Raw genomic sequence first — 12,661 nt, 5'->3', positions numbered from 1 at the left:
ATTTGCTATGCTATACTTTTTTTTATGAGCTATATGTATGACTGCTGGGGCAGAGACATTTTTGTTTTATTTTTTTCAAAGTATTATCTTTACTATGCCTGGGGCTAAATTATTTTTGTTTTTTCATCTTGACAATGAAATATTTATAACTAGTAACAGAGGGCGATGAAGGGCGACATTCCAGTGTGTTAAGTGAATTGTTTTAAACGAATAATGTAATGGAAATAATTTTGTAAACTCCTAAAATGGTATTACCCTCATGGTGGGTGGCTGACTGTTAGTCAGCTTAAATAGAAAATTGAAATAAATCATATTTGAACTAATTTTTTTTTTCGGTCATATGTTATTGTTTCTGCTACCATGGTCATTTTGATGTTTAGCAAAAATTCACTAACTGGAATTAGGGGATTTTTATGGAGAGCATTTGCAAACATATTTATGTTATTGGTGAAAGGTAGTGAAGTAGGCCCAAGGCTATTAATGTTCTATAAATAGGAAAAGTTTTAACTTGCAAAACTTTTATTTTGTTTTGTTTTATAAAAAAACCTTATTTTCGCTCGCGTTTTTTTGGTTTTGTTGTTTTCGACTTTGTTGATATTTATCTTTTCATTATGACAAAATTTGTACTTCAAAAACAAAAGACTTAAGAAACGAACTTATATCTTTCACATCAATGAGTACTGACTTATTCAAGTTTAAGCTCAATGAACCGAGTTGGCAAAAGGCTTATTTTTTTAAAATATCAACAGCTTTAGTGGGGTAATGACCAACGCTGAATAATTATGCCAAAATATAAATTTTAGAATTTTATTTTCAAACAATTATGGAAACAAATGTAAATACTAACTAAAAACTACACACCATTTTTAGGTAATTTGATCTGATTGCAAATGTATTGTAGTATCTGGAAAACTAGATAAGGGATCGTCGTATTTTATTTTTTCTATTGGTTGATATCTTCTTATATATAAAATTCAATTTTTGTTTGTTTGTCGGTTTGTTCCGTATAGACTCAAAAACGGCTGAACCCATTACCTTGAAGTTTTTACAGATTGTGTTGTTAGGTCTGGAAGGACACATACATACGCTATATAATTTTTGGATATCGGGAGGGGGGCAGACCCTCCCCCTTACCCCAAAAGTTCTACCCAAAAATAAAAGTGGACCGATCGGGATATTATGGGATTCAAATGAAAGGTATTCAAGAGTAGAGTACGAATTTCATAATAAAAGTTGGGTCCAAGTAACTGGGGGGCCGCCCCAGCCCAAAAACTTCTTTAAATTGGGTTATTTGACGATCATGACAATATGGGACTCAAATGAAAGGTATTCGGGAGTAGATTACGAATATGGTCAGGAAGTAGGAATAGGCTTTATAATTTATTGATAACGAAAGGGGGCGGACTTTTCAACGTTACCTCAAAAACATCACCCAGAATCAAATGTGGACCCATAAGAACAATATGGGTATCAAATGAAAAGTATGCGGGAGTAGATAACGAATATGGCGTGTAAATTCATGTCGAAGTATAGAGGGTCACCCCACCCCCACAAAAACAACCCAGAATGGGCACATAAGCCATTCACTGATATAGACTGAAAAACGGCAAAACCAATTTTGTCCAAATTTTCACATATTGTGTAGGTTTGTCTGGAAGGAGACATAGCCTCTACAGGGCGCAATTCTTAGCCGATTGGAATGAAATTTTGCACAACGTGTTTTGTTATGATATCCAACAACTGTGCCCAATTAAGGTTCAAATCGGTTCATAACCTGATTAGCTGCCATATAAACCGATCTGGGGACTTGGCTTCTTGAGCCTCTAGAGGTCGCTTAACCTATCCGATTTGCTTGAAATTTTGTACGATGGTTCCTCTCATGACCATCAACATACGCGTTTATTATGGTCTGAATCGGTATATAGCCTGATACAGCTCCCATATAAATCGATCTCTCTATTTTACTTCTTGAGCACCCAAAGGGCGCAATTCTTATTCGAATTGGCTGACATTTTACACAGGTCTCCAATATATAATTTAATTGTGGTCCAAACCGGACCATATCTTGATATCGCTCTAATAGCAGAGCAAATTTTTGTTATATCCTTTTTTTGTCTAAGAAGAGATGTCGGGAGAAGAACTCGACAAATGCGATCCATCGTGGAGGGTATATAAGATTCGGCCGAACACTTTTACTTGTTTTGTTCTACAAAATTGAACAGTGACTTATATTTATTAGACCACTCAATGTCTGTGCCAAATTTGGGTGCATTAGTTATCCAACTTTCTACGGATTGTAGCAAAAGGGGGTTTACATATATACCCGAGGTAGTGGGTATCCAAAGTTCGGCCCGGCCGAACTTTATGCCTTTTTTTTGGTTTTACCTAAGAAATCTTGTGATGAAAATTTGGGAAATATTGAAACTTTATTGACGTGGTAAAAAGCAGTTCATTTTAGGGGAAGAGTGAAACTCAGAACACACACGAATGAGTTGTATTACGTTTTAAGCTTTCAAGGGCATTTACTTACTTCTTTTCGTAGTCATGGCAAATCATTCTTAGTAAAAAAAACAAACAGAAATTTTGAAAACCATTTGCCCTAAAAATGAAGAAAAATCGTTATAACAAAAGTAAGAAAGTTTTTTGTTTTAAATTCTTTATTTTCACAAATATTTCATACTAAGTTAATGGGTCATCGTTTTTCTTCCACTACCTTTAAAAATTATTAACTACTTTTATTTTTTTTTTTTTAATGGTAATTTTAGGTTTTCTTTTTCTCCTTTTGTAAACATAAAATTCAATTGTCCTTTGTTGTTACCTTAACAAATATTAGGTACCTTGGTTTCAGTATTTCATAAATGAAGTGGGGAGGGGTTGGGGCAAATTTTGTAAGTGGGTTGAGTTAATTTTTCTGAAATCTCCAGGACAATACGATCGCTAAAGAAGAAATTTCTTTCTGGTGTTGTCTTAGGATATGCCATTTTTATTTAGGTTTGCCTAATAAAAGTGTAACACAAATGTTGCAAGACATTGGTTGGCTTAACAGGTGTTCAGTTTTAAAGTGTATTCGATATCGTTAAAATTAATTGGGGAATTTCGGGCGTCCCACATAGACGGCAATAGACTAATTTGTGCATTTTGTTGTTTTTTTTTTTTTTTTTTGGTTGATTTTGTATGCAGTTGTTTTTGTAATGCTTGTGAAATGTTTTTTTTTAAATATCAAATTACTTTAAAATAAAAACAAATCACAGATTTGGCATATATATTTATTTTGTTCTTATTTTTTCAATATTAGCTATCTAGCGATGAGCTTAAAAAGTTAGCTAAAAAAATGGGGTATTCTTGTTGAACGAAGCAAATGTCGCAGTAATGGTAGACTTGGGTGGGCTGTCTTCAACAATTTAACGTTTTTTTTTTTGTTTGTTTTGTTATTGTTCGTGGTGAATATGAATTTAAAGATTTTGCCTGTGAATTAAAGAGAATAACAGAATTCGAATTGTAGGAAAATTTTGATTTTCAAACAAATTTTATACAAACAACATAAAGAAACAACTTGTCAGACTTTTCTCATGCCAATTTTTAGATCATTTTCTTTAACCAATTAAAACAAAAAACATTTTTTTTGTGTATTTTTCTGAATTTTCTAGAAAATAATAATAATTTTTTTCTTCTTTATTAACAATTAATTTGCTTTAAAAATTGTCTTTAGTTTCATAATGCATTATTTAACAAATTTAATTACATTTGATTATGTACAAATTAATACAAAAAGAAATTGATGAAAAAAAAAATTGTGTATAAAAAATTAAACACTTTTTGAATAAAATTAAGAAGAAAAGATGATAGAAAAATAAAGTTTACTTATGATTGATTGATTGATTGTTTGATTGATGACTTTGCAGCATGACTGTTGATGTTGTTGCATGGGGGCGGGGCGAGTGCAAAAACACACACAAAGGAAACAACAACAAATGTTTTGATTTAACTGCATTTTTTTCAATTTTTTTTTTTTTTTTTGATTGATGCATCATGATTGATCCGGGTTGAAAGGGGGTTAAGGGTTTTAGTAGTTGGGCAAGTTGGTTGCGTTCTTGGGTTTGATTGGGCGGGTTTTCTTTCATTTTTGATATTTTACAACATTTATCTATCATGTTGATGACTATGCGAGTGGTGGTATTGGTTGTGGTTTGGGTGTAAGTGTTCGTTCTGTTTGTTGTGTGCGTATGCTAGTGTATGTGTCTTTTTTTAGAGTTTTGGTGCCGGCAGTAATGATGACTCCCTAGAAAAACAATGGGAACAAATGATGATATCAAAGTTATAAAGACAAAACATTTGTTAGACTTATGATGGAGTAAAAATCATATAAAAAAAATTATAAAGAATAAAATTTAGAATAAAAATCATTTACATACATACAAAAAAGCAATACATTTGTTTTTTGAAAATAGAAAATTCTTATTTATCCAATTCTCATAATTATTTATAAATAATTTAAGCTTAGGCGAGTGTTAAATATCTTGCAGCATGGTTTTGGTTTTATTAAAATTATTTTTATACCCTCCACCATAGGATGGGGGTATACTAATTTCGTCATTCTGTTTGGAACTCCTCGAAATATTCGTCTAAGGCCCAATAAGGTATATATATTCTTGATCGTCATGAAATTTCAAGACGATCTAGCAAGTCCGTCCGTCCGTCTGTCCGTACGTCTGTCTGTCGAAAGCACGCTATCTTTCGAAGGAGTAAAGCTAGCTGCTTGAAATTTTGCACAATTACTTCTTATTAGTGTAGGTCGGTTGGGATTGTAAATGGGCTATATCGGTCCATGTTTGGATATAGGAGCCATATAAGCCGATGCTTGGGTCTTGACTTCTTTAGCCACTAGAGGGTACAATTCTTAGCCGACTTGGCTAACAACTGTGTCAAATATGGTTCAAATCGATCCATAACCTGATATAGCTGCCATAGAAACCGATCTGGGATCTTGACTTCTTGAGACTCAAGAGGGCGTAATTATTATCCGATCTGGCTGAAATTTTGTACAACGGCTTCTCCCGTGACCTTCACCATACTTGTCAAATATGATCCGAATCAGTCTATAGCCTGATACAGCTCCCATATAAACCGATCTCTCTATTTTACCTTTTGAGCCTCCAAAAGGTCGCAATTTTTACTCACATTGGCTGAAATTTAACACAATTACTTCTGATATGGTCTCCAACATTCAATTCAATTATGGTCCGAATCGTACCATAACTTGGTATAGCTCCAATAATAAATCAATTATTTTCTTTTATCCTTTGCTGGCCTAATAGGAGATATCGGGAAAAGAACTCAACAAATGCGATCTATGGTGGAGGGTATATAAGATTCGGCCCGGCCGAACTTAGCAGGCTTTTACTTGTTGTTGTTGTTGTAACAGTGTGTTGTACACCGAGGCGGCAGCCCTTGCCGATGAAGGATTCCATCGGGTCAATTCGTTACGTACAACCGGCTGCCGTGAGATTCAAAATTATTGTTATGAATTCTATAGGCTTCTTCATTACCATTTGAATCAAATATTAGCTACTGGATTCTGACACCATCTCTCTGTCTTTGAGCAATCTTAAAGTATTCGATGTCTGGAAGAGTAATCCCGCTACGGAAGACCGAAAAGGACCCGCCCTAGTGTAGTCATACAGACCGTTCTCCCTGTATCTCGTTGGTGCATTTCCATTCGCCGAGCAATAGCAAAGACTTCAAAGACTGCAGAGCACAACAACTGCTTTACATGCCATCACCGCACACATTTGCCGTGGCTTCAATCAACCTAGGCCATGTTATAGGATGGTCCTCGTGGACCATCGAAAACGAAACAGAGCCATGGCATCTCCGGCACTGTGTGACCTCTATTTATTCCCTATTCTACTCTCTCCTAGTCCGTGACAGAAGCTACAGTTACTCGGCATTCCACTAGCAGCAACCTGTGGATGTGATAACGATTAACACCAGATAGATCGGAACTCAAGGTTCCAGACTCCGTGGTGCTCATAGTGCTCCCGTGCCTAGCTAAAACTGTGCAAATTTCTAGTAGAAAACTTCGAAGATGTCACATAGTCCGAACACATTGCTGACTAAGCAATCCCATGGCAGCCGCTTGTACGTAACGGATTGACCCGATGGATTCCTTCATCGGCAAAGGCTGCCGTCTCAGTGTAGAACACATTGCTACAACAACAACAACTGCTGACTTAGAATGACTGTACTTCCGAATCGGAGACGGAAACCGGCTCATGAACGATTTGGTTCTGACAAAACAAAAAAAGTGCTTTGAACACCGTTATTAAGCACACATTGGGCTCTCTATTGAGTTCTTGGATGTATTGTAGTAACTCTTGCTTTATCCCTAATACCGTGTTTGTGGGCGTCAAATAGTCCAGACGAATAAAAGACAATCAATGGCTCGAAATCCAATCTTTTTCGGTTTGTGTATGTCGAATTCAATTTGTCGCCTGCACATACGTAAGTTAATGTTCTCATTTTCCCATACTTACGATTTTGGCATTGCATATGGTTGCTTTTTTTTTCGAAGTCTCCCGATGTTATACCAATTGGTTTGTATAGTGGTCGAAAAAGAATCTTTTTCGGTTTGTGTATGTCGAATTCAATTGGTCGCCTGCACATACATACGTAAATTAATGTTCTCATTTTCCCATACTTACGATTTTGGCATTGCCATATGGGTGTTTTTTTTTTTTCGATGTCTCCTGATCTTATACCAATTGGTTTGTACAGTGGTGCAACTATTTTGTTTTTGTTGTAGCCACAGTTTCATGTTGAGGTGGCGATCCTCGTCAAGCTCCTGTAGGTGAGCAAGCTTGATCTAGTCTAGGTGGCCATTGGTTATTTAAAGGCGCCAATAAACCGTTTTGTCATATCGAACATCATAGGCACTCAGTTGTTGTTGTTGTAGCCACATTTGTATTTGGAGGTGGCGATCCTTGTCTTGCTCCTATAGATGAGATTCGGTCCAAAGGACCGATCGCCGCGGTAACGGGGTGGCCATTGGGCACTCAGTTGTTGTTGTAACCACATTTCTATTTGGAGGTGGCGATCCTCGTCATGCTCCTGTAGATGAGCAAGTACGTTCCGGTCCAAAGGACCGATTGCTACGGAAACAGGGTGGCCATTGGTTATTTAAAGGCGCCAATAACCCGCCTTGTAATATCGAGCATTATAGGCACTCAGTATTTGTGCAAAAGCCGATGCCAACCGGCCTCTCACTGAGACTCTCCGCTCGATATCGCTGAGTGTCCGAGACTGCCGTTGGTTGCAGCTACTCCGTATGGAGCATTCCACTATCTGCAACCTATGGACGCGCCCGGCAGCTTGCAGCTAAGCTTCTCGTAACAGCTATGAACACCACACGGACCTCAATGTTTCAGCCTGTGTGGTGCTCATAGCTATCCCTTGCCGGGATAGGCACTCGGTATTTGTGCAAGGTCCCGAAGTGGCAACTGTGTTACGGCTTTCTTTATTTCAATCACATACACAAGCTTAAAACATTTTTGAAATATAAAATTGTGTTGCATGTTGAGTTTAATAAAAAATCAATAGGAATCATCCATTAGCGTTTACTTTTTTGGCGGTTGGAGGAGGAGGAGCCCAACATTGTAATACTACAGCGATGTAGAAAGGTAAAAATTTTAATATTAAAGCTGATTTTAGAAGAACGCTTAAGAGAAAAGTCCGTAAATTGTTATAGACAACATTTCTTGGCCGCCTATTGTTATTAAAACAATCAGTGGTGGGAGGCCACCGTAGCACAGAGTTTAGCATGTCCGCCTATGAGGCTGAACGCTTGGGTTCGAATCCTGGCGAGACCATCAGAAAACATTTTTCGGCGGTGGTTTTCCCCTCCTAATGCTGGCAACATTTGTGAGGTGCTATGTCATGTAAAAACTTCTCTTCAAAGAGGTGTCGCACTGCGGCACGCCGTTCCGAGCAGAGTCCGAATAAAAAGGAGGAGGACTGCACTCATTAAAATGTGAGAAGTTTGCCCATGTTCCTTAGTGGAATGTTCATGGTCAAAATTTGCAATTTGGTTGGCATCTAAGGTTCTTAAATGCTAAAATTTTTATAATTTCACTTGTTCTGTGCTTTCCATTTTTACTAAATAATTCTTGCTCGAAGGCAAATTATCAAGTGACTGGTTTTTACATTTGCTTCGCATTTTTGGCAACTGTTACGATATACATGAACCTATTTTTGTATGGGACCGCTTACGATTCTGTTCGACTTATCGTTCAATAAATTCGTCGGTTAAGATGAGATACACAAACCCAAATCATTTTTTTTTCATTTGCAGGCCGAAGGATAGATTACTTTCGACGTCCACAAACAGGCTATAAATGTTTCCTTGTATATGAACAAAATCTAATAATTACAACTTAAAAAAAAACATGCCATTTAAAAAATAATCAATCATATCTCAAATAAAATAAAAAAAAAATTCTTCATACTACTTTATATGAAAATATGCTGAAAGATATTTTTAGCTATTCCTTTAGGAACAGAAATATTCAGTTGTACAATTTTAAATGTTCAATTACATCTAATTGGTAGTTTTTGTTTAAATTATTAACAATTTGGTGGTGCAGGTTACAAACATGATATGCTTATACTTTAAACAATCTAATGAATGAGACTTTAAGACATATTTAATTTAATTTTATACAAGACCTCTATTAAAAACAAATAAAACAAGGATATTAGAATATTAGAATATAATAAATGACATAAATATTTCTATTCTAAAAAAAAATAACAACTGTTTAAGAGTGACTGATCGGTTACCCTTGAAGGACAGGGTAATCGACCTAATACTTGACAATCATCTTAATTAGTAACAAACAAATATATCAACTAAACTAAACATAATACAAAATACTGAAATAGTCTAAATGAAAACTTCCAATTCAGAATTGAACATGATGCAAAGGAAGAAAGTAACAGAGTATTACTAAATCCTAGAACTTGAATGTTTTAAGGGACTGAAAAATAAACCAACTTACATGTGCTCGGGATGGCAACGTATGCATTCAATCAAATCTTGAGGCTTAAGGGAACCAGAGCAAATCTTGTGAATGGCGGTGAAGAGGGGGAATCTGTAAACAAGCAACAACAAGAACAATATTCAATTTTTTTTCTATAAATAATATCGTTAAATATGTCTCAAATACTTTTCTTCCAAATTCTTGTTTTTCAACATATAGTTAACTTCTTCGGCAGTGAGAGGGCCCTGCAATTTCTGGCCATTAAGCAATTCAGTTTCCAATTGTTGAATGGTCTTGCCCGATTTGACAAAGGCTTCACCAACTTTGCGATTGCGGCCACCATAGCAGGTGGTAATCAAATCAGCAACACCACAGCTTTCAAAGAAGGTAGACAATTTGCCGCCGGGATACATGATTTCAACGAAACGAATCATTTCCATCAGACCCAAACGGATAACAGCAGCCTTGGTGTTGTCGCCCAAGCCTAGGCCATCAACGAAACCAGCACCCATGGCCACAATATTCTAAAAACAAAGCAAGTACAAAAAAATTAACACAAATCCATAAAAATTAACCAAACTATTTGCCAACAACATACCTTCAAAGCACCACAAATTTCCACTGCATCTGAATCATCCACCACCACAACACGGAAGTGATTGGCTTGGAAGAGGTCACGCAGGATTTTGGCATATTTGGCATCACGGCAACCAATGGTGGTCTCACAGAATTGTCCCTCAGCCACTTCATTGGCCAAATTGGCACCCATCAATACGGCACAGGGAACTTTCAGGTGACGTGTGATAATATGGGAAATTAAATCAATACCACCACCTTCGGCCTTATCGAAGCCCTTGATTAAGGAGATTGCTATGGCATTTGGCTTAAGTTTGCCCAAGAGTTGTTTGCAGAAATTGGGAATGAATTGATGGGGCACAACGAAAATCAAAACATCGGCATCTTTAGCGGCCTCAACAAGATCGGGTACGGCAATCTGTAAATAGAAAAAAACATTTTTTAATAACAAAACCAGTAAGGAAAGGCAAAAGTAGGACGGCGCCGACTGTATAATAACCTACACCTACCGTAAATTCGAGCAATAGATATAAGTATATGAGAGCTACATCTTAATTTGAACCAAAATTGTAGTTACTACGGCCATATAAGGGCAAATCGAGCGAAACATATACATGGGAGTTATATCCAAATCTGAACCGATTTTGATGAAATCTTGCAAATATGTTAACAAAACACTCCGTGCCAAATTTTGTGCAGATCGGTTGAAAAATGTAGTTACTACGGCCTTTAATGTGAAAATCGGGCGATATATATACATGGGAGCTATATCCAAATATGAACCGATTTTGATGAAATCTTGCAGATTTGTAAAGATCAGTAACAAAACACTCCGTGCCAAATTTTGTGCAGATCGGTTGAAAAATGTAGTTACTACGGCCTTTAATGTGAAAATCGGGCAATACATGTATATGCGAGCTATATCCAAATCTGAACCGATTTTGATGAAATCTGGCAGATATGTTAAGATCAGTAACAAAACAATGCACGCCAGATCGTATGAAAATTGTAGTTACTACGGCCATTTAAGTGCAAATCGGGCGATACATATACATGGGAGCTATATTCAAATCTGAACAGATTTTTAAGAAATCTTGCAAATATGTTATCATCAGTACCAAAACAATCCGTGCCAGATTTTGTGCAGATTGGTTGAAAAATGTAGTTACTACGGCCTTTAAAGTGCAAATCGGGCGATACATATACATGGGAGCTATATTCAAATCTGAACCGATTTTGATGAAATCTGGCAGATATGTTAAGACCAGTGACAAAACAATCCGTGCCAAATTTTGTGCAGATTGGTTTAAAAATGTAGTTACTAAGGCCTTTAAAGTGCAAATCGGGCGATTCATATATATGGGAGCTATATTCAAATCTGAACCGATTTTTACCAAAATCAATAACGTTCGTCCATGAGCCAAAAAAGTGGAATGTGCAAAATTTCGTGAAGATTGGCCAGCAAACTACCTGTACCTTGATAACAAGAATACATGGACTCACAGACGGACATGGCTAAATCGAATCAGAAAGTGATTCTGAGCCGAACGGTATACTTATCAATAGAGAGCGAATACATTATATTGGGTTGCCCAAAAAGTAATTGCGGATTTTTTAAAAGAAAGTAAATGCATTTTTAATAAAACTTAGAATGAACTTTTTTTAACACTTTTTTTCTAAAGCAAGCTAAAAGTAACAGCTAATAACTGACAGAAGAAAGAATGCAATTACAGAGTCACAAGTTGTGAAAAAATTTGTCAACGCCGACTATATAAAAAATCCGCAATTACTTTTTGGGCAACCCAATATATATAGATATATTTTTTGGAGCATCGGAAAAAAAATTTGAAAACACAGAAATTCGTTTCATCGAATGTAGGTTTAGAAAACGCTAAGAGTATTAAGTATTTCTTCTGTACAAATATTCAAATCTTTATTACATTCACTCCTATAAACTTATGTATTTCCAGAAACGGATCTGAACCATATTTGGCACATATATCAAAAATCTAAACACAACTCGTTGTGCCAATTTTCAGCGAAATCGGGAAATAAATACGCCTTTTAAGGGCCTAAGACCTTAAATCGGGAGATCGGTCAAGATGGGAGCTATGCTAAGACATAGACCGATCTGAACCATATTTGGCACAGATATCCAAAATCTAAACACAACTCGTTTTGCCAATTTAAGCCAAATCGGCAAATAATAAATACGGCTTTTAAGGGCCTAAAATCTTAAATCAGGACATCGGTCTATATAGGAGCTATGGTAAGATATTGATCGATCTGAATCATATTTGGCACAGATATCAAAAATCTAAACACAACTCGTTGTGCCATATTTCAGCCAAATCGGGTAATAAATACGGCTTGTAAGGGCCTAAGACCTTAATCGGGAGATCGGTCTAGATGGGAGCTATGCTAAGATATAGACCGATCTGAACTATATTCGGCACATACATCTGGGATCTTAACCCAATTCGTTGTGCCAAATTTATAGCCAAATTGGACAGTAAATGTTGTTTTATAGGCCTAAAACCCTAAATCGGAAGACCGGAACAAATTTGGACCTAGTGATTCTTAGGATACAATTAGAGGAAAATGGGTTGCAAGAGGACATTTATACCCACAAAAGTACTTAGAACCCAAACCATTAAATCATTTAAGGCTCTAAACGTATCTATTTTGGTTCGCACATTTTGTATTTTTTTTTCGTATACCAGATATGACGTCAAAATTGGTTTTTTTACACCAAATAATGCCTAAATACAAATTTTGGTCAAAATTGGTCCATAAACAAAAAGTGCTCTCTACTTATCAATGGGTCCAGCTCTTCTCTTTCTTAGCGTTGGAAGCAAATGCACAAACTTATAATACCCTGTACCACAGTGGTGGTGTAGGGTGTAATTAAAAGAATGTACAACCAGTACTTTGACTATAAGAATACATGCACTCACAGATGGACGGACGGACAGACGGACATTGCTAAATCGAATCAGAAAGTGATTCTGAGTCGGTCGGTATACTTATCAATGGGTCTAGCTCTTCTC

General features: G+C 36.4%; 1 protein-coding gene across 3 annotated transcripts in view; it reads right to left on the bottom strand.

The window, feature by feature from the left end:
- The window catches only part of LOC106082219 (glycerol-3-phosphate dehydrogenase [NAD(+)], cytoplasmic), a 59,068-nt gene that overhangs the window by 17,427 nt on the left and 28,980 nt on the right, over positions 1-12,661 (bottom strand). Inside the window, exons 4-7 of one of the 3 annotated variants that reach the window (XM_013244607.2) lie at positions 9,634-10,029; positions 9,222-9,559; positions 9,054-9,146; positions 3,416-3,465 (exon numbers count right to left, since the gene is read on the bottom strand). In XM_013244607.2, coding sequence (XP_013100061.1) covers positions 3,453-3,465; positions 9,054-9,146; positions 9,222-9,559; positions 9,634-10,029 — 840 coding nt within the window. In that variant the 3' untranslated portion in view covers positions 3,416-3,452. Of the gene's footprint in view, positions 1-3,415; positions 3,466-3,786; positions 4,280-9,053; positions 9,147-9,221; positions 9,560-9,633; positions 10,030-12,661 lie in introns of those variants that run through there. The other 2 variants (XM_013244606.2, XM_013244604.2) reach the window with 2 other exon arrangements.

This window comes from Stomoxys calcitrans, chromosome 2 (genome assembly GCF_963082655.1).
Source record: "Stomoxys calcitrans chromosome 2, idStoCalc2.1, whole genome shotgun sequence".
NCBI lineage: Eukaryota > Metazoa > Arthropoda > Insecta > Diptera > Muscidae > Stomoxys > Stomoxys calcitrans.
Note: the sequence above shows the minus strand (reverse complement) of the source record. Positions and strands in the feature narration are given on the sequence as shown.